The sequence below is a fragment of the Pagrus pagrus genome, assembly GCF_965226575.1.
Source record: "Pagrus pagrus genome assembly, chromosome: 10".
NCBI lineage: Eukaryota > Metazoa > Chordata > Actinopteri > Spariformes > Sparidae > Pagrus > Pagrus pagrus.
The window spans coordinates 23,928,709-23,950,071 of NC_140194.1; the positions used below are offsets into that span (position 1 = coordinate 23,928,709).

A 21,363-nucleotide genomic window follows, 5' to 3' on the forward strand; every position below is an offset into this window, starting at 1 on the left:
TTTCATTAGAGTGACAGATAAAAATGTCTGTTGTAAAATGACAGTGGTGGAAGAAGTACTGAGATTCTTTACTTAAGCCAAAGTAGTGACAACACATTGTCGTGGTGGTGTACAGTAGAAGTTTTAGAGCTTTTTAACTGAAAACATCTGACTGCTCTCTGGTGAGAGTTCACCAGTGGCCGTATTCACAAAGCTCCCTTGTACTAAGAGTTGCTCCTGATGAAATTGTAAGAAATGTCTTAGAATTATCACATTTTTTTAAACCCTAAAATTAAGACTATATCCTTGCAAAGATAAACGTTATTCACTTAGCCCTTAAGAGAGCTCCTAAGGTATAAACCTGTAAGGAGTAAGGAGGAGGACTTTTAAGAGCCTTAGGAGTTTCTTAAGCAGAGGAGAAAATGGTGGAAAAACAAAGAGAAAGGAGAAATATTCTCCCAACACTGAATGACAAAGAGTTAATGAAACACTACAGTTTAGATCATGCAGGGATAATGTTCACGGTCGATCAGAATCAGAATCAAAATCAGAATCAGCTTTATTGGCCAAGTATGTGTACACAAACAAGGAATTTGACTCCGGGAATTTTTTCTCTCAGTGTACAAGGGAATAGTGTAATAAACATTAAATCTAAAAGAAAAATAAATAATTGAAAAATTTAGACTGATGTGAACATCTCTGAAACAACACAGTAACAATATAACAGCAGAAATTTCAGTGATGACAATTACTATATTCGTCAGCTGTAAAAAGGGCGCATCAATTTTACCAACAAGAAGAGCTTGATTCAGAATCTCCTCCCCCCTCTTATTATATAACACGCCTCACAGGTGCACTCCATTTGAAATGGTTTTAATTTATTTTACACAGATGTTCATTACATTATATATATTCTTTTTAGATCACTCAATCACAGTTTTTCTTTAAATGTGTCACACCTAGGATCGACCAGGCCTCTGCACCAGGATAAAAGTTTCAGTCCTTTCCTCGGGCCTCACTACTAGACGATGAGCTGAAACTGATTATAAAGCTCTACAAAGCTGAGATGAGCAGCAGATTTAGGTGATAGTACTCTGTAGGTTCATCACTATGAGCGACCCCTTTCACCTTGTCATTTAATACATTGTTATTATAGAAATATCTATTATAGGCACTTTAAGCAGAGGTAGAAATGTATTATATATTGTACTTAAAGTAGGAAAAGACCAAAGAGTAGATAATGAAGAAAAGCCACCTCCAGACTGTTTATTACTGTAATGTTATTTTATTGAATTCTTATTATGTATATTAATATAAACATCGCTTTAGCTACTTTTAACTACTGTTGGGCAGATAAATCTATAAAAATGCATCAAATTTTATAAACTGATTATGTTTTTTGTGTGTCAAATATAAAAGTAGCTGGTAACGTATTATAAGTTTTATACATGTCATTTAGCTGTATCAGAGGTGCAGAGTAGCATTTAAGCATAGCTTCACATTTATCCTAATCTGTCTTAAAACAACAGGTACTCGTGTGCCTATATGTGCACTGAAAGAGCTGAAAAATTATTTCTAAGTTTATCTGAAGCTAAAATGAAGCTTCAGCAGATTGAGTTAGACAAATCCAGGGGGAATATTCCAAAGTTACAAAATTCTCACTTTGCGTTGCCATTTCTCCATCACAGCCTCACAAAGAATAATAAAAGTATAACGAGAGAAGATCACATTTAACAGACTAACTTTGGAAGATCCAATTGATTTGATTAATTCAGGCTGCTGAAGTATGAAGAAGGACTTTAAAACAAAAAATGTGTATTCATCCTTTAAATGGGAACGGCCAAGTACCTCAAAATTGCTCCAAACTGTACTTGTGGACGTTTCCATCACTAAATAATCGTCACACCTCCTCTTCGTTAGTGCTGAACACCGGAGCACCCCAGGGCTGTGTGCTCAGTCCCCTCCTGTTCACACTGTACACCCATGACTACACTACCAGACATTAAGAGGACTCTACTCTACTCTACGACACCAACATCATCAGCTGCATTATAAACAATGATGAGAGTTCATATCAGGAGGAAATCAACAATCTTGCAGAGCAGTGCATAAAGAACAATCAACTGCTCAACGTCAACAACACCAAGGAGATGATTGTTGATTTTAGAAAAGAAACATCTACATCAGTGGAGCTGAGGTGGAGCAGGTGAACAGTTTTAGGTCATGGTTAGAGAAGGTGCCACATCTTACTGAAACTTAAACTGAGGAAGCCAGTGCCAGAGCGGGAGCCAAGTTCCAGTCAACTTTGACAGAGGCGCAATAGAAAGCATCCTGACTGGAAACATCACAAACTAGCATGTTTTGTGCACGACCCAGGACAGGACGGCTCTACAGCAGGTGATTAAAACCAACAGAACATCACTGGTACCCATCTACCCTGCAGCAGTGACATCTGTGTCCAAATGATACTCAAAGACAACAGCCACCCCAGCCACAGTATGTTCGCCCTGCTGCTGTCTGGCAAAAGATACAGAAGTATCTGCTGCCAGACTACAGAGCAGCTTTATTCCCCAGGCCGTGAGACTACTTACATTTTTATTTTATTTTTTTTTATGTGAAATAAAAAAAAGGGACATGACGAACTTTTAAACTGACCACATTCCTTAAAATGTCAGGAGGCATATAAAAAGACTTGCTGAGTTCTTGACTGATTTAAATCAGGAACAGAGTTCACTGTGGGAAAACTCATTCAGAGATCTATCACCGTTCGAACGACACTGTCTTTTTCATTATTTCACACAAGGCCTGACAAGAGTTTATTCACTTTTTTAAGAAGACTGGGTGAAAAACAGACTAAACACATTGCTTAACTCACTCATCTATGTGTGATCGCTTCTACACAACCTCGTGTATGTACACCCATCTCAAATCTTCAACAACATTTCTGGAGGATTTCAGGATTACTGATGGATTTACTTTATCAGTGAAACACAAACACTGTCTGTCTGTCAGCCCCCTCTCTTTATGCTCCCTCCTCCACCTCTCACATAAGGATCCCATAAAGTTTCTGCGGTCGGCGCGCATGCGCGGTGGCGGCCCTGAGTAGCGTGTGTAGTAGTATTATTATTGTGAATGGGGGGGTTTGAGGAGGAGGAGGGGGAGCAGGAGGGGGGCGGTATTTTGGGTGTACAGTCACAAGAGCGACTCGACGGAGCCAGGAAGTAGACTGCTGATGCTTTCAAGTGCTTGCGGAATTGTCGTAAATTTGAATTTTGACAGTTGCGCTGTTCAAAGTGTGACAAAGAAGAAGAAAAACAGATTAAAAGCTTCAACAACAGATGGAAACATGAATTATAACACATCATTGGTGCTGATGGCTTCACACATGCTCCAAATGAATTTTCATTTCTGTTTGTTTAAGTTCCGGCCATAAGATTCACGCTTTTCATGGACTACTGCGACACTTATTGTACGACTATTTGTCCTGCTGAATCATGCTGTAACAGCTGCTACTGTTGTTGATGATGATGATGATGATGATGACACAAGGATAAAAATGTAAATTAGACTATGTGCCAAAAAGGTTATTTCCTCCTCTGGCACCACCGTAACTTTAATTAAAGCCGCCAAATTAAAGGCTATACTTACATAATCCCTTGAGCTGTGTGCGTTATTGTGCCCCTAAACTGTTGAATGTGTGATTACCCGGCAGGGCTACTGAGGGAGGAGCTCTTGAAAAGTCGCAGGTAGACCGGAGACACAGACAGGGAGCGCTCGTTTGTTGCCACTTTGCTTGAGATCACACGCTCGTCAAGAGAGAGAGAGAGGTAGAGAGACACTGAGGGAGAGTGGGAGAGAGAGAGAGAGAGAGAGAGACGGTCAAATTGAGCTTTATCTATCGCGGTGGGTCACTTAATAAGAGCCACTTGGAGCCAGAGGCGAGCCGGAGCGCAGATCATCTTCATAAGAGCAGCGGTGATAATCACAGAGCACATTGCTCCACACAGAGAAGAAACACACACACACATATTCACACACACACACAGAGAGAGAGGGAGAGAGAGAGAGAGAGGGAGAAAGAGACAGACACGGAAGAGAAGTGAGTGAAAGAGAGGCAGAGTGAGGGACGGACGGTTAGACGCACAACTTTTCCTCTGCGGGATCGTGTTTGAAAAAAAGGGGCTTAAAAGTGACCGTGAAGAGGCCGGAGAGAGCTGGAGAAGATGCCGCGGGTAGTCCCGGACCAGAGGAGCAAGTTCGAGAATGAGGAGTTTTTCCGCAAGTTGAGCAGGGAGTGTGAGGTGAGTGAGAGGGAGCCACACACACTGAGACTCTGTGTTAGACGGCGGAAATAAAGACAAGAGAGGGAGGCTCGTTAGCGGAGGAAAGCATGCTGGAAGGGCTGAAGTGCTTTGAGTTTCATTCAGGTTAATTCATTTCATTTAATAAGTTCAGCGGGAGAAAATCTACAGCTGGATGAAATCCCCCAAAGCAAGAGAATGATAGTCTACAAAAGTGCTTTACAATAAGTTGTTTCACTTCTCTGATCTCTGGCTTTCTGAAAATCAGAAAAAGTGTTTCTTTTTTTTCTTCTTACTTTTCTTCTTTTTCTTCTTCTTTGCTTATTTATTTCTGTTTATTCATTTTATTCTCAAATAAATCTAAAAAAAACAAAACATTTTTGCTTATCATTCCATCACTGTTTGAATTGAGTTTGTTTTTAAATGATGAAGAAAAGAGATAAAGAGTGGTGCTCTTCGCTTTAAATCAAAAATTCCTGTGGCTTCTCTTCAAATTACAGCGTACTGCTGCCAATGAGCATCACCAGTCACTGTCAAACAGCCCTGTTCAGTGTGTTTACTATAGCAAATCAAATAAACGAAAAACTCCAGTATATTGTGAGTATATAAACTGTACGTGTGTGTTTTCTTTCCATGGTAGATTAAATATACTGGCTTCAGGGACCGGCCCCACGAGGAGAGACAAGCTCGCTTCCAGAACGCCTGCAGGGACGGACGGTCAGAAATAGTGAGTGCAAAATGACATTTATTCTCTTATTTCTGCATGTCTGCGTGTGTTTGTGAGGATGTGAGATGTGTGTTTTGTGAAATTGAAACATCACACTGGTCTTTGAACTCAGCTTTGGCTCATAAGAGAAACATTGACAGTCTAAACTGACATTAATCTCAAGGTTGTCTCCATGACAGGAGACAAATGAACTCCTGTTCTTGTTGAGATCAGTTCACTTTGTGCAGAATGTGTGTGTCTGTGTGTGAGCACTGTCTGTGTGTGAGCTGATGTTTTGATGTGTCCCTGTTCAAGGAAGTAGACGTGTTATCAGACGTGCAGACCCACCAGGCTTAACTTCGCTTCACTTACTAACCCAGCTGCAGTCATCATTGTCTCGGAGGCTCTCATTAACGCATGTTATCACACAGACACATTACGGTTACAAAAAGCACAGTTAGACCTGTAATTTGAGGCCTAAAACTGCTCGCCTGAAGTAAATATGACCGGTCATGTCTAATTTTGGAATATACAGTAAACATGTAGTGAATGAAGCAGACGTAGAGAACAGAAAAATAAAAACACCTGTATGAAGGTCAATGACAGTGTTACAGCCACTATTATGATAACTGATTAATCACTAATCTGTCAAAAGGACAAACAGTCTCTGGTTTCAGCTTCTCAGTTCTGAGGATTTGCTGCTTTTCTCTGTCTGATCTGAGAGTATATTTGGGGTTTGGGACAGGCACTTTTCACTTTTATCTAACATTTTATGTACAAACCAGTAATCAAGAAAATAGTCTATCAATAGAATCGATAATTGGAAAACTAGAATGCCCCTCAGCAGAGCGCAAACCTCTGCCACGGCCCAATAGTCCCCTTTTCTCCGAACTCATAGATACGAGCCACAAATACGCCTGATTTTATCCATCAAGATCCATACACTATTCCCTGAGAAATTGATGAAAATGTCAAAATAAATGCCCTATCTCTGGATGGTGAAGACAGTGAGAAAAACATTCCTAGATCCGTCCCTTTGTCCAGATCCACACCAAAAGTTAAAGGGGTCTATTCTGGGCTGAGACACATCCTCCACTCAAGTTTTGTGTAAATCCGTTCAGCAGTTTGTGTGTAATACTGTTGACAAACCAACAGACACAGGTGAAAACATAATCTCCTTGGCTGAGGTAATAATCATTAGCTCTATTTATGTTTAGACCGGAGCTGTTTCGTGTTGATTCAAGTCTCTGCTCCGTCGTTAGTTGTGGTGTTGTGATGTGTTACACTGAAAGGTGTTTCTCCTCATTTTCATTTACGGGGGAGCAGCCGGTGGGTAATCATTGCAGGAGGAGATAGTTTGTGGCAACAGTGTCACAGTAGAAGAGGGCCGGCGTGCTGAATCTGTCTCGCTCCGTTTCCAAACCACACTCGTCTCCAGCCACTTCTTCAAATGCATCTGATCAGATGAGAAGAACGTGAACTCTTGCTGAACTCTTTTGTCTAATGAAACGACCGGCGTGTCGCAACACCTCAGTCTAGAATAATTTGATTTATTATCAGCAAAATGTACTCACAGGTGCACTAAGTAGTTTTGGGGAAGATATTTTAATCAGAAGAGAAACATTTTCATTGATTGTTTTTTTCTGTCTCAACAAACTAAATAAACAAACTCTCTTTGTTTTCATGACTGAATAAACTGAATAAACAAACTGACCTTAAAGGACAAATCAATTTATACTGTCTTACTTTGTTTATATGTGGCGGACCCTGCCACCTTTCTAGCTTCAAACAGTGCCCTGGACCTTATTTTCCTCTGAGAACAGCTTGTTCATTCAGTTTATTTCTGAGCTTGTGTCAATAACTCATTAATATTATAAATATTACATTTCATTATAAAAGTAAACTGATCCATTATGTTTGCAAAATGGTCTCTGTCAGAAGAGCATTATTATGTCTTATATTACTGGTTTATTACAAATATTTTAATGTTGTTTATACGTTGGTTCAATTGACTGTATATCAATGCATTCGAGCCAGACGTAATTTTAATATTCATATATCACCAATATACAAACATGTATAACGATAAGATATGAAAGAGAGACAGGATATTTTACAGGTAAAAGTAAAAATAACGTCAATTTATGAAACACTAAACTTTACTGGGAATTTAATCATTTTAAATTACCCCAGGCATCATTTTCTGAATTATAATCTCTAAAAGGAAGTTTTCATATCAGCACATATCGGACACCATATACGCCGATACCAATATATCTGTGATAATAATAATACGTGCTTATTCTAGGTTTTTAAAATCTTAATCTGCAAAGTAACAGTTGGGAGATGAATGTCCTCCGTGAACTCGACACGTCTGCATGTGTCACTATTTTCTCCACAAGTGCGAATGAACCTTGTGACCTTTTTTGTTTTCTTTCAAAACCCTGTTGTGCGGCGTCTGTGATGAGCTGTTCACAACTTTAAATCGAGCACAAACACATTCGTGCTCGTATCATGTTATTACTGCACGCTTACAGTGTCGAGCCTGTTTCAAACTTCCTATTAGATGATGTCCTCAACAAAAGGTGAAGCCAAGTGAAAAGCCTTTAGTCTGTTGGCACAAACACACACAAACACAGGGCAACTTCTGCTGCCTTAGTCATCCTCGAGGTATTTTTCACAAACATGCTGTCATCGTGGCGGAGGGGTGGGGGGGTGGAGAGGGGTGTGTGAGGGGGTACATCTAGTTTTACAATCTTTTAGTGGGACATGATGCGTCTGTCTGTCTGTCTATCCGTCTGTCTGTCCTCACTGTATTTATAAGCCTCTTCTGCAGTGAGAATTGATGGCCACGGTTTTAATGGTTTGATGGCAGGTGTGACATCATGCCGCTTATTTATCTTTTGGGCCAGACGCCGCTAAAGACCTCCTGCTATTTTCATGGTCAGTGTGAACAACGATCCGACACAATGAGACTCGAACGTGCTGTCAAGGACCACTTTTTTATAGACAAGATAACAAATAAACTGTAAACTAGGGGGAATATATTGGGTTAACACTGAATATATTTCATTTTTTAAGTCCAGCTTCACTCAAAAATGTGTTTGAGCGTCACTGTGCAGGATGATGTTTGTGCAGACTTTGACACCAGACGGCTGTTTTCACATTCAGTTGTTAGAGAGGGAAAGTTTTTCTTTACTTAACTGAAATCTGAGTTTTTAAGACGTGTACGTAGTGACATCTCAACTAGTTTGTAATTCAATCAGGGCCCAAATTTGAATGATGTTGACAAGGCAATGTCATTTTTTTTATTAAGCAGGGTAATTTATATGTTTTTTTGTGGAAAGCTCATATCAAACAGGTTGATTTTTTTAAATATGTTTTTATAATGTATCTTAAGGGGATCTTTTGAAAAACAAAATCTCGTTAAACAATGCTTTCTATTGTCTATTTTTTTTTTACCTTATTCCAGACTGACTCTAATAAAAGGCCTCTTAGAATTATAAAATGTATTGAACGTAGTGTTCATTTAGAGCAGTTAAGAGGTCAGTTTATAACATCTTTCTTGCCAATAAAGCTGGTTAAGTAGATGAATTAATGTCAGAAAATAAAAGACAAACCTTTAATATTATATGCGTACAGTATTACTTTCAGTTAATATTTTCAAACTGCTCATAGAAATGCCGTCAAAGTAGGTTATTTTTAAGGGTAAAAAATAAAATGACCATTTATCCCTTTATACAGTACATTATGTATATTATATAGAAAGGTAGATAGATGTAAGTATTTAATACAGATAATGATATCATGTACATATTTAACAAATAAGAAAAAAACATACATAACACATACAAACTTCTAAATTTAACTTATAATAACGTTTGAAACGTTTAATGTAAAAATGTGGCGGTGTATTTCCAGGGATGCCATGTCACACACAGAACGCAGGATGACTCTAAGTTGTTCAGGATTGATCTGATAAATGGGACAATAATTCAAAGTAAATTATCTTCGGCTCAGCTCATTAGAGAGGAGTCGCTTTCTCAACTACTATTGATTTTCATGCTGCACTGCTCTCCCTCCCACCTCTCTCTCTCTCTCTCTCTCTCTCTCTCTCTCTCTCTCTCTCTCTGTCAGTTCACTTCCTTTTATTTTATTTACTTTGCTCTCTTCTTCTTTGTCTTCATTCTTCCTCACCTCACTTCCTTTTTCTTTTCTCTCTATCTTTCTCTCTTGTCCAACTGTCTTAACACTTATAACCCTGCCTTTGCGCCTGCTGTCCCGTTCCCCTTCATTTCGCCTCCTCTTCCTCATTTCCTCCGTTTCTCTGTGCTTCCCTCTCTTTTTCTTTCTCCTCCTTTGTCTCTCAGTTTCCCTCCATCTCTCTCCTCTCTCTGCCTCTCCTTCCCTCTTTTTTTTTTCTCCCGGGGTAGTAGGCAGCAAATGAGTATCAGATGGTTGTAATCCAATACTTCAAATACAGCAGAAATGATGACTCGGGTGTTCTTTGAGCTCTCGTTTCTGCGAGAGCGTGCGTATATATGTGTGTGTATGAGAGACGTTTTTTCTCTTTGTGTGTCTGTGTACACACTTAGTAATTTTCTGCTTTCCCCTCCCTTTATTTCCCTCTCTTCCACTCACTGTTGTTCTCTCCTTCTCCTCTTTCAGTCAGCTCTCTCGTTCTCTTGCTCTCTGATGAGGGGCAGATTTGACAGGGTGCATAATTCATATGCTTCCAGCTCAGTCGCAGCCCTAATGCCCTTAGTATTGATCTGTCTCAGCAAACACAACTCATCACACACACACACACACACACACAAAGACAATAGACACACACACAGAGTTACACATAAAAAACAGACATTTTCTAACTTGATTTTCTGCCTCTCTCTAATTCATTGCTTTCTGACTGCAACAGAGAAATGCATTCTATTGATTTTCATTTTATTTGTGTTTCTATATGTGTGTGTGTGTGTGTGTGTGTGTGTGTGTGTGTGTGTGTGAGTGAGTGGGCCGTGCGTGTGTGGGCCTATTGAAAAAGGAATGTCTCCCATTAGAGCAAGAAGCCATTTTACAGAAATCAAAAACGAGGAAAGCTACAGTATGATGTGATTATGTGTGTGTGTGTGTGTGTGTAAGAGCGTGTGTGTGTGTGTGTGGGGAGCAGGCCAGTGGTTCACTTTGTGCTTTTGTTCTGAGAGGAGAGCGGTTAGACTAAAAAGAAACAGAGAGAAAGCGACAGAGACAAAGAAGAACTCTGTCCGTCAAACTTGCACTCTTTAAGGCTTCAGACCTAAATCAGATGTTTAGACCTACTCAAGCATTCTGCTGCTAATGCACAAACCATCTGGAAACGTCTCAGTTAATCTGTGATAACTGCATGTATGCAGAATCAATCATTCAAAGTCTTATTCTTTTATATAAATCTGTGTGCGAGTTAAAGTTTTAATATTAAAGGAGCACTCCACATTTTACTTTTATGACTTTGCTGGACTTGTGAGAGAAAGAACAAGAAAGGAATCACAGCTGCAATGATTAGTTATCGATAAATCATTTTGAGTACATAACATAAAAATTACAACCTTTCAATTATGAGGATTTGCTGCATTTTTGACTGTTGCTTCATTACGAACTGTCACAATATCCTGACACCACATTTTTCACTTTTTGCTGGAGTTTAATCATGAAAATAATCAGCAGATTAATGGATAATGAAAATAATTATATAAAGTATGGTTAAATTGATGCTCATTGATACACTTAACCCAAATGATCTTTGTTCAGATCCGTCCGCCTGCTAAACTCTTATGTCTTCCAGACTCCACGCCTTCAGATTATAACGCGTTCTCTTATTGCTGCCTTTAAATGATTACTCCTTGGCTTAAGTCAAGTGGGTGATATCTCTTGAGTGATTTTCTCAGACTTGTCAAACCTCCCCCAGAACCAGAGAAGACATAATCCAGCTGTTTCTACAGGCTGCTTATTATTCCCCATAACAGTATAACTGACTTTGACAGGGAGTGTAGTTTTACCATGTATAAAATGTAATGTGGGAGGCTCATTTGTAGTGCTGATTCTAATAAATCACACCCTATTCTCCATATTACTCGTTATCGTGATATAAGACTATATTTCATCTTAGATTTGGGTTTCAGTATATCAGAGTGTGGCATAAGTGTTGCATTTTCATGATTTTAAAGGCTGCATTACATCCTCATTACTGATGATTATCTATCAAAAATCTCTTTGTGTTAATATTTGGTGAAAGTACCATTAGTCATCCCTACAATACTCTCAGAGTGCTGATATTGAGGTGTTGAAATCACCCAGTCCTAGCAAGAGATTTCAAAATATCAAGACATGTATCATGTATCTAAAACTGCTGCAACATTATTTTAAGTTCCATATCACCCGGCCCTACCAACTGTACGTAGACTGTATCTGAGTCTCACAGCTCTCATCAACAACAATGCTACTGTATTAAACTGTGAGCTGCAACTGTCTCAGCAAGAGCCGAAATACACAAGGCAGGTGAAGCAGCTCAAAAGACAGGAGACCAAAAAAAGATAAAAAATTATAGTAAATGTTGGACTCTTTACTAACTTTATATCCTCTCTCTGTGTTTCTCTCTCCAGGCCTTTGTAGCTACAGGTACCAACCTCTCTCTCCAGTTCTTTCCAGCCAACCTGCACGGAGATCAGAGGCAGGTTCCCACAAGAGAGTATGTCGACTTCGAGAGAGAGACAGGAAAGGTAGGTCAAGTGTGAGACATCCGCCCACTTTCTCAAACACACACACACACACACACACACACACACACACACACACACACACACACTTTCTCTGTTGTAAAGGTCATATGGTCTGAGCTGTCGCATCGAGACTGGCAGCAGTGAAAAGAGATTCTCAAAATGATTGGGGCGGATATTTCACTTCACTGTTGGGGGGAACAACAAACAGAAAACATTCTCAAGAGCAGTTGTTGAAGGGGACACCCCTGAAAGGACAACCTGGGAAATTTTCTAGCCCCGTTTGTCGCGACAGAACCAGGTGTTTTTACTGAGACCTCAGGACATCTACTGCGGTGCTTGTGGTGACTGAAACAGGGAGTTTAAGCCAAAACACTGTGTTTTTCTAACCCACACCAAGCATTTTTTGGGCTTTAACCTAAAACTGTGTGACAAGAGGAAAATAGCACCTTTGTTTAAAGTTAACTTTTGCAAAATATCTACTTACTATGGTCCGCCGGCATCATGTTGAGACAGAGACAGGTGTGTGAGGTGCAGGTTGATTGGCAGTGGACCAAACCACTGTGAGGCAGATGGAGGGGGGGACCAATCTTTTTTGTTTTCACTGATAAAGGTTATTGAGGGGGAAATCCCCCCCCCCCCCTTTTCTCTCACACTTTCACATGACTTCACCTGATTCATCCAATCTTGTTCTCACATATGATGATGTGAAACTCTTAAAAAAAATAGCTTTTGGAGAAACACGTGAATCTCTCGCTGCTTTTTTGCTTTCTGTTCCTCTTTTACTTTATGAAATGAAAATGACGGGGCAGACACGCACACAAAAGTAAAAATAAAACTTCATGTGAATTTATGAACGCAAGTGTTGAGTTTTATCCACCCAAAGGTGTTTTTCTAGATATTTAGGCTGTATATGGTGACTTCTGATATGTAGTTAAACCTTGACACTTGTCACTAGTGCTGCTGCTTGATCAAGATCAAAGTTAAACTAGTTAAAGAGCACAGAAGATGTTAGTTTGCTGCTGTCGTCAAGGTGATATCCACTCTGCTGTACAGTGCTGCTGTTGTGTTTATGTGTATGTTAATTGTCTCCCCTGGCGCTAAGCCTGGACTGTGTGGACGGTGTGTGTGTGTGTGTGTGTGTGTGTGTGTGTGTGTGTGTGTGTGTGTGTGTGTGTGTGTGTGTGTGTGTCAGAAGGCCCTCCACGGACACTGGCTAGCTGAAATGAATGCCGGCTGGCGGCTCATTAAAAATGCATCCTGGGGAATCGATGGATCTCCATGCCCCAAGGCTGACGGACTAATCTCACACTGTTAATTATTTAACACAAGTGCCCTGATGGTTGGGAACAGTGTGTGTGTGTGTGTGTGTGTGTGTGTGTGTGTGTGTGTGCTTGTGTTGACGAGCGTCAGGCATTTTGCAGAAGACTTTGTGATGTGGCGTGTGTGCCAGACAAAGAGAGAAAGATACGGTATGTGTGTGTATGGCAGCAACACACAACAGAGTTTGTGGTTGTGTGTGTGTGTGTGTGTGTGTGTGTGTGTGTGTGTGTGTGTGTGTGTGTGTGTGTGTAAGGCGATACCTTCTCCTTTGTCACCTCAGCGGTGCTCACAGATCTATGAAGTTTTAATGAGGCTAGGAGTCGTCAACGTAAAGCAGGTTCACTGCAGCTCTGTAGAACTGAAGCAGAGCATTCACACACTCAAACGCACGCACACCAAACACACACACACACACACTCACATCTGAGGAACCGGATGAACCCGCTGCCAGTCTGCTCTGTTCGTCCATATTCGTCTTCAAAACTGAGAAACGTAAGTCATGATTTGCGAGCATAGTGACTCACAATAAGTCACGCCACATCACTGAAATGCTCTTTTCATGCAGCTCCAACAGAAGTCACAAGTGGAAGCTTTCAGTCTTTACTTTAATGTAATATTCATTTATATTCCACTTGTATAAAAAAGGACATGCAAGCGCAGACTGTGGTTTCCTGAGCGAAACATGAAAGAAAAGGTATTGTTTCAAAGAAAGTGGACAACTCCACTCAGTTGTTCCAACGCAGAGCCTTTAATTGTGTACTGAGTGTACATTTTCTGCTGTGTTGCTCTACCACCAAACCAGCTTTCATTTCACACACAAAGAAAACCGCACGCACACACGCCGCGTTCGGATGCTTGCCGGACCTCCCTGTAGAATACAACTGTCAGGCCAGGGCAGAGATCTTGCATACGTTGCAGCTTCTTCTCTTAATTACTGTCACAACTAAACAACAAACACACACACACACACACACACACACACACACACACACACACACACGCGCGCGTCTGAGGCAATATTTTTTATCATTTGCTTCTAAAATGTTCTGTAGAACCTGAAAGTGTTCGAATAGAATAATAGAGAAGGATGAGACAGTATCCATGAGCTGTGATTCAGACTGAGGTACCAAGTTACGGTTTTTGCCCCTCTTTCTTTATTTTTATTACTTTCTCCTCCATATTTCTTTCTTCCAGCTTCCCTTCTTTTTCCTGTGTTTGTTTTTCTTGTGGCATTTTATATGAACATCCACACCACTCCTCCATCACTCCCTTCTTCTCCCTTCCCTCTTTCCATTCCTTATGTTTTTTGCCTACATCCCCTACTCCCCTCTTTCAACCTTCCCTCCTTCACTCGCTCCTGTCCTCCCTCCATCCGCTCTCCCCCTCTGTTCCTCCCTCTCTCCCGCCTTCATTTCCAAACACAGATGGTGCCAAACCAAAAGGGTAGCACAGCCAGGTTAAACTTGGCGACTGAATACAATGTGTGTGTGTGTGTGTGTGTGTGTTTGTGTGTGTGTGTGTGTGTGTGTGTGTGTGAGAGAGAGAGAGAGAGAGAGAGAGAGAGAGTAGAAGTACAGGCTCTCAGTGTCGTTGCAGGCTAATGGGAGCCAGCTGTGGAGGAGGTTAATTTTAGCATGAGCAGCTAACTTGCTAGCAAGCATTAACCCAGCCCTCGACATGTCTCGTAGCATCAGCAGCTGGTTTATCAGCTGCCTGTGTGGCAACAGACTGATTTTAAAGTATTAAACAGTCTAAGAAGAGCTTTAAAGCTGTAAACACGTTTAAACACGGGATAAAACTGTTCCCACGCGGGCTGACGGTGGTACGCTCTGTATTACTCACTCCCGTTAGCTTGTCTATGTGGGCTAACTATACATTAAAAGTCAGGCATTGGTCTAATGAGCAGTTGAGCAGAATGCTGGATTAAGAACATTTTGGCTGCCTGCTGAAAAAATGAAAGCACGAGAAACAGGAGAAAATTCTTCTGTTCACCTAACTTAATCAATTTTGTAGACGGGTTTTGCAGATTTTCCCCTCTACAGGAGCTTAAAGGTAAGAAAAAACATCATATCCCAATCAAATAAAATACTCTCGCTGTGCTGTGCATCATTTTAATTCAGCCTCAGCCTCTCCACTCAAATTTAAAATACATGTTTTATGTGCAGCTGCACAGCTGCACAGCTTCAGTTTGTGAAGACCTCCTACCTCTTAGTTGTGGGGTTTAAGGGGTTCAGAATCATACACTTGACCATCATCCGTACTGTAGTCACTGAAGAGATTTAAAGCAGCATTATGTAGAAATTCATGCAAGCAACGCAACTCTTGTAAAAAATAAGCTAACATTAGGTGCTAACTACGAACAAAACTCGGCACTTCCAGACAACTTAGAGTGTGTCTTGAAGTAACGACTGACATGAATGCTCAAATACTTTTGCCGTGCGGTATTCAGAGTTTGCACAAGCGAAGCCCGCAACTCAGAACAGTAAGGCAAGCTATGATCAAAAACTAGAAAGTTGACAACTTTTCTGACACAGACAAACATCAAGCCAGCAAGTCCAGCCCCAGACCTGAAAACCACCTCCTCCTCCGATGGTCCGAAGCTCCTGTGATAGCGCTGTAAACACCAACGCTACCAGGCGGTGCTCCGAGCAGAGTCAGCTAGCAAAGCTAACTTGCAGCTTCAGTACTCAGCAGTTACAAGTTGCTTTCAGGAATCTCTGTGAATCACAGAGGTGAGGCAGAGCAGCCAGAAGCCATCAGTGGGAGGACAGGAAAAACATTTTTCCATAAGATATGATTCAGTTTCACCAGAATCAGCGACAGTTGCTGCTGTGTTTAATGCATGCTGTAAAACAATACATCACACACACTATCTGAGACAGGGACACCATTCGCCATGCACAGTAGGTGCATTTGCAACATGTACAACACAGTGTAATTGGCTGACAATATTAACACTAGCTGTTCATGTTAACAGGTATATATTGAAGCATGTAGGTCAGGAACATGAACATGAAATTCTGAAATTCATGCTCTAGCCATGTACACTGTGTCATACTGTGATGATTTCTTTAGCACATCCCTTTTGTCATCAATGACATATATTTTGCTTTCGAATATATCTCTTTGTGACTCAACTCTTCCCCTCCCGTGGTTCTTTACATACATGTCCCTTCTGTCGGTATTTGCTTGTTCATTAACCCTTTGAACACAGACCAATTTGAATGTCTCCATATCGTCAGACCTCCCCTTCATTCATTCATCGGTTGTCATTGAGAGTGTTTTGTTTGTGGTTTCCTCTGTGTGAAGAAACCACTCCGTGCCTCGTGTGTCCTTTAGGTAAAACAGTTACTGGTCTTTCCTTCCTTCCTGTCGTGTGCTCCATCCCTGTAGCTTGCCTCACCACCTCCGTTTCTGCTGGCCTTCCTACAATATGAATGTTGGAGTGTACTTGAGTGTGGAGCGCTGCTGGTGAAATATGTCAAAATGATTACCATGACAGCAACTCAGCACAAGCTCTTACTCATTTTCATAACACTCCCATTACATCTTCCACAAGTGTCAGGGTGAAGAGGCCTCCACAGAGCCATTTTTACTTGGCCTCAAACTATTCCTTTTGGTCATGAAAATATTAGTACTTGAGATTTGGTTCGGAAACTGGAAACTGGCTCCATTACCGACCATTTGCTGGTGGAAAAGTCATATCTGAGGATGTGACTTTAGACGGGGTTGAAACCACAGGAATCACTCTGAGTTTCACTGTTGACGGTTGTTTCTCTCTCTCTCTCTCTCTCTGTGTGTGTGTGTGTGTGTGTGTGTGTGTGTGTGTGTGTGTGTGTGTGTGTGTGTGTGTGCATACTAGTGCACAATACTGAGTGTGTTTGTACATCACCCCTCCACATACAGAAAGGAAATATTAAATACAAAAATGGGGAATGACCTCTTGTAGCATCAGAGTGCCAATGTACGTTGGCTCTGATGCAGCCTCCTTTCTCTGTCTTCACTCTGTGGTTTCAGTCCACAACACTATCTGACGTCAGGAGTAACAGCTGATCAGCACTGAATAATCTCAATTTGCTTGCTAAAGTTATCAAAGAAATGAAGCGGAGTGAAAGTATAAAGTAGCAGAAATTGGAAATGCTGAAGCAAAGTACCTCCAAACTGTACATAAGCACAGTACTTGAGTAAATTGTAGTTGGTTACATTCCATCACTGTTTTTTTTTTCAACTTTGAGACTAAGATTAGTATTTTTCCTGTAAATGTATATTGAGTCCAGTTATTGGTCTCCTTGATTACTAATAAGTGGAATCAGCCCTGAAAAATGATGTAAATAGTTTTGCTGATATTTTGTAGTATTGGACAAGGAAAATTGTCATCAGTCATCAGATTTATTAATATTCATTCCTAGAAAACATGAATGTCTGCCAAATTTATAGATAAAAAAAACATTTTCATGCACACGCAGGAAATGATTTGAAAATGAGGGAAACCCTACACATGTGTGTTCCTGTCTTGGGTTTTGTGTTTGAGCTCCTCCCTGAAAGTCCACCCTCTCCATCATGTATCTGACAGAAACTCATCTGCTTCTCATTTAGGCCCCCAAACCACTAATCTGTGTCTGTCTCTTTCTGCATCTTTTCACTCCTTTCTCTCTGTTTTAGGTTTTGTTTACTGTTTATATGTTGGTATGGTTTTTTTTGTGTAGATATGTGTGTGTAAGTCTTAACACACAGTCTGGCGCCACTGTCTCATCAGCATGCAGGGGTAATGTCCAAACACACTCAATGTTGTGCACTAGTATGCGCCCACACACACATGCACACACAAAACCCTCTAAAATCATTTCTTATCAGTCGCCTTCAGTTGCCCTCTAATTAACTCATCAGTTTTAAACCTCAACCTTTGAAACCTCTCCTCTGTCACATACATATCAACATCAAGTGTGTGTGTGTGTGTCTGTGTACGGTGTGTGTGCATGCGTGCGCAGTGTGTGTGGTGTTATGTTACCCTCTGAACGGAAGCTGTGCCACCAGTGCGTTACTTGTCAGTGACATCATCAAAGCCAGACCACTAATTGGTTCCCTCTGCTACTGCTGCTCTGCAACCGACAGTGTGTGTGTGTGTGTGTGTGTGTGTGTGTGTGTGTGTGTGTGTGTGTGTGTGTGTAGTTGTGTTTAACATCCCGTACGTCCTGAGTGATTGTTTAGTACATTTTAATGAAGCTTGTGTAATTTTAATCAGTACAAGTGAACCTTCCTCTGAGCCTCACAGACAGTCGGCGTCTCTCTGGTCAGAGACTTTAATGCACAACACAAAACCTCTTTTCTATATGCACACACACACACACACACACACACACACACACACACAAACACACGGTACCATCACCATCTCCTCACACATGGTTTCATATTTCCGGCTCCAGGCTTTAGATCAATGACCACACCCACTCCTATAATGCAGTGGGGCACATGCAAAGACAGGGCCGTACGTTTATCTGCTCTTTGTGTGTGTCCCTGTGTTTAGTTTGCTTCATGTCTTTGCGTGTGTGTGTGTGTGAATCTCTGTCTAAGTGAATGTACCCATACAAGGTAGAGGCAGAAACAGGGTGTGGTTGTTTGTCTGTATGCAAAGTAAAAAATAAAGGCTAGAGACACGAGGTTTGGATAGAAACCTGTGTAGAGAAAGGTCAGTCTGGTGTGAAATCCAGCGTGTGTGTGTCATCTCCATTTCTCTGTTCTCAGTCCTTCTCTTCCAGTAACCGTCTGCTGGGCTGGACTCAAATATTCAACACGGCTCACCTACAGTAGACTCTTACGTGTGTGTGTGTTTCTGTTCCTCAATGTCCTCTTAAGCATTCAAACATGACATTTTCTCTGCCCCTCATCAGATCAGGTGAAAGGTTAAAGTCAGTTAGGCATGATAACCAAACCAACATCTCTCTATAACCTTAACCCAGTGTTGTAGTAGCACAAACCACATCAGACCATTCACCTCAGCCTCCCTGTAATTTCTGTGTAGTGAAAGAATGTCACACTTTTCCTGGATTTGAAAAGAAAAAACACTGAATGCAGTCCAGGCTGTTTCCTCTAAAACACATTTGGCAAAGAAAATTAGTAGTACACAAACATATTTTATTTATGTTTACTAAAAAATATTAAACCCTTGCATGAATGATTAAATACTTTGTTTTTGTTTTCATGCATGCTAAGTGCACTTTTGATCCGTACATAAACAGTAAAATGTTTTCATTGTCATATCACACTTAAACGTGAAGAAAACCTTTTTTTTGGTCCTTTCAATGTTGAGTGAAAATGATTTGCCCTGTGATATGTTATAAAAAGGTTGCCAAAATAAGCCACATCCAATATACAGAGTCACAGAAAATAAAAATAGAAAATAAAAGGATTTAAAGGTTATTCCAGAGGTACTTGTTACATCTCGCCATCTACCGTAGTTTTGTATTTATGATGTCATATATCAAAGTGACAAAGAGATACAAAGTAGAGCATGACATTTTTCGGGAATTCCCGCGGGTCACGTGATTCCCGTGGGATTCCCGCGGGATGGGAGTCAAAGTTTTATTAATCCCGTGATTGGGACGGGATGGGAATAAAAATCAACGGGAGTGGGCAGGAGCGGGAACGCCATTAATAGATGATGATTTTCAGCCGTGTTAAACAACCAAAAGGACAGACACGTCCATTTTTGTAGTCATCTTTCAGTGAGCCAAAACTATTTTGACTTGCGTTAGAACTACACATCCAACAGTGCTTTGACTTCCGGCCGGGCAGGCCACTAAAAAACGGAGTGGGATGGGAGTGGGAGTAATTTTGAGTGGGAGCGGGATGGGAGCGGGAGTCATTCTACAGGAGTGGGACGGGATGGGATTTTTTTTTTTACTCCGGCCCGGGATTGGGATGGGATGGGATTTTTTCTCTGGGAGTGGGATGGGACGGGAGTGAAAATCCACTCCCGTGTCATGCTCTAATACAAAGATAATACTTTAATGGAATTGTGGAAAAGGCTTCGGGGATCTGCCACTTATGCTACCACGACTTAAATGGTTAAAAATGGTTTCCGAGTATCTCTCCCTCTGTAGTGATTTAATTACTGTGTATAATATGAAAGTCATCACTCTTAGTGATGAGCTCATACAGATTAAGCCCCTGACTTGGAAGTTCCCCTCAACTCCACGGACTGTTTTCGGGTCTTTCAGTTTAGTTTCATTTTATTGTCATTATCTTTTTTTTTTCTTTTCTTTTTTTTTCATTATTTCGTTTCCTGGCAAAGAAAAATCACTGATAAATCTACTGTACACATCACCTGTACAGCACCAAACAGCACACAGACAGTGTAAGCTGTTAACTGTGTGGTGATCATAGTGGAACATTTAGCAGCTAAAGAGCCTGATATTTCCCTCAGGATTTAGTAAAGACCAAAACAGAGCTGAAAGGAGTGAGAAAATATTGGACTTACCTTTGTCAGTTTGCCAGATACGTGACTCTAAATGAATAAGCTTTGAGCCTGCTGGATACAAGAGGGTAATTGTTAGCACGTTAGCTGTTGTAACTTCATGAAATCATAATATTTCCAGCTTGACCTGCTACCCACAATAAAAACACATTCAGCGTGCTTTATTCAAAAGGAACAGAAGATATGATTGTTAACGTTTTTGTGCATTGAATTTAGTTTAACTTCTGCCAATATGAAGTTGAGTATATGATCTCTGGGCACTACTCTCTCTTTTTGGTTTTGTAACTCTATCTGCAGCCTGGGTTTGGATTTGCATGATATTTCCATGCACATGAAAGCCATAGGAACAGTCAGTGGTTTTGGGCCCTCCTGTGTGCACAGAGAGGACTTTGCATAGTAATGATGCACATGGTGTGTCTGCAGACAGTGAGAAACTCAAACAGGGGCCGGGGGCCAACTCACTCACAATGGAAATACAAACGGCCAGTGAACCAGAGAACAATTACTGTACAATAGAAAACATATGAGCTGACAAAGGTTTTCAGTGTTTTAATTCTGAACATGAAACAACTGATAGAAGTGAAAAATGAGATGTGAGTCATGTCGCTTTGTTGCAGCTGGTTTGCTTTCAGTTCATTCAGGGCGCAGACTGAATGAACACTGAAAAAAAACCACACAGGCTTTTTGATTTCAAGAGAACGACACACAGAGTGTAAAGTCAAGGTCAGCTTGTGATGCTTAAAGGTCACCTTCCTCTCACATCTGCCCTCCTACTCCTTGAAAGTAAACAGCCTATACACCAGCATATTTGACATCAGCCTCGACTAC

General features: G+C 40.9%; 1 protein-coding gene across 4 annotated transcripts in view; it reads left to right on the forward strand.

Annotated features, from left to right (window-relative positions):
• Positions 1-3,855: 3,855 nt before the first annotated feature.
• Positions 3,856-21,363, forward strand: part of cbfb (core-binding factor subunit beta) — a 36,178-nt gene continuing 18,670 nt past the window's right edge. For 2 of the 4 annotated variants that reach the window (XM_084365229.1, XM_084365230.1), the window contains exons 1-3: positions 3,856-4,280; positions 4,921-5,007; positions 11,622-11,738. In XM_084365229.1, coding sequence (XP_084221355.1) covers positions 4,203-4,280; positions 4,921-5,007; positions 11,622-11,738 — 282 coding nt within the window. In that variant the 5' untranslated portion in view covers positions 3,856-4,202. The remainder of the gene's footprint in view (positions 4,281-4,920; positions 5,008-11,621; positions 11,739-21,363) is intronic. The other 2 variants (XM_084365231.1, XM_084365232.1) reach the window with 1 other exon arrangement.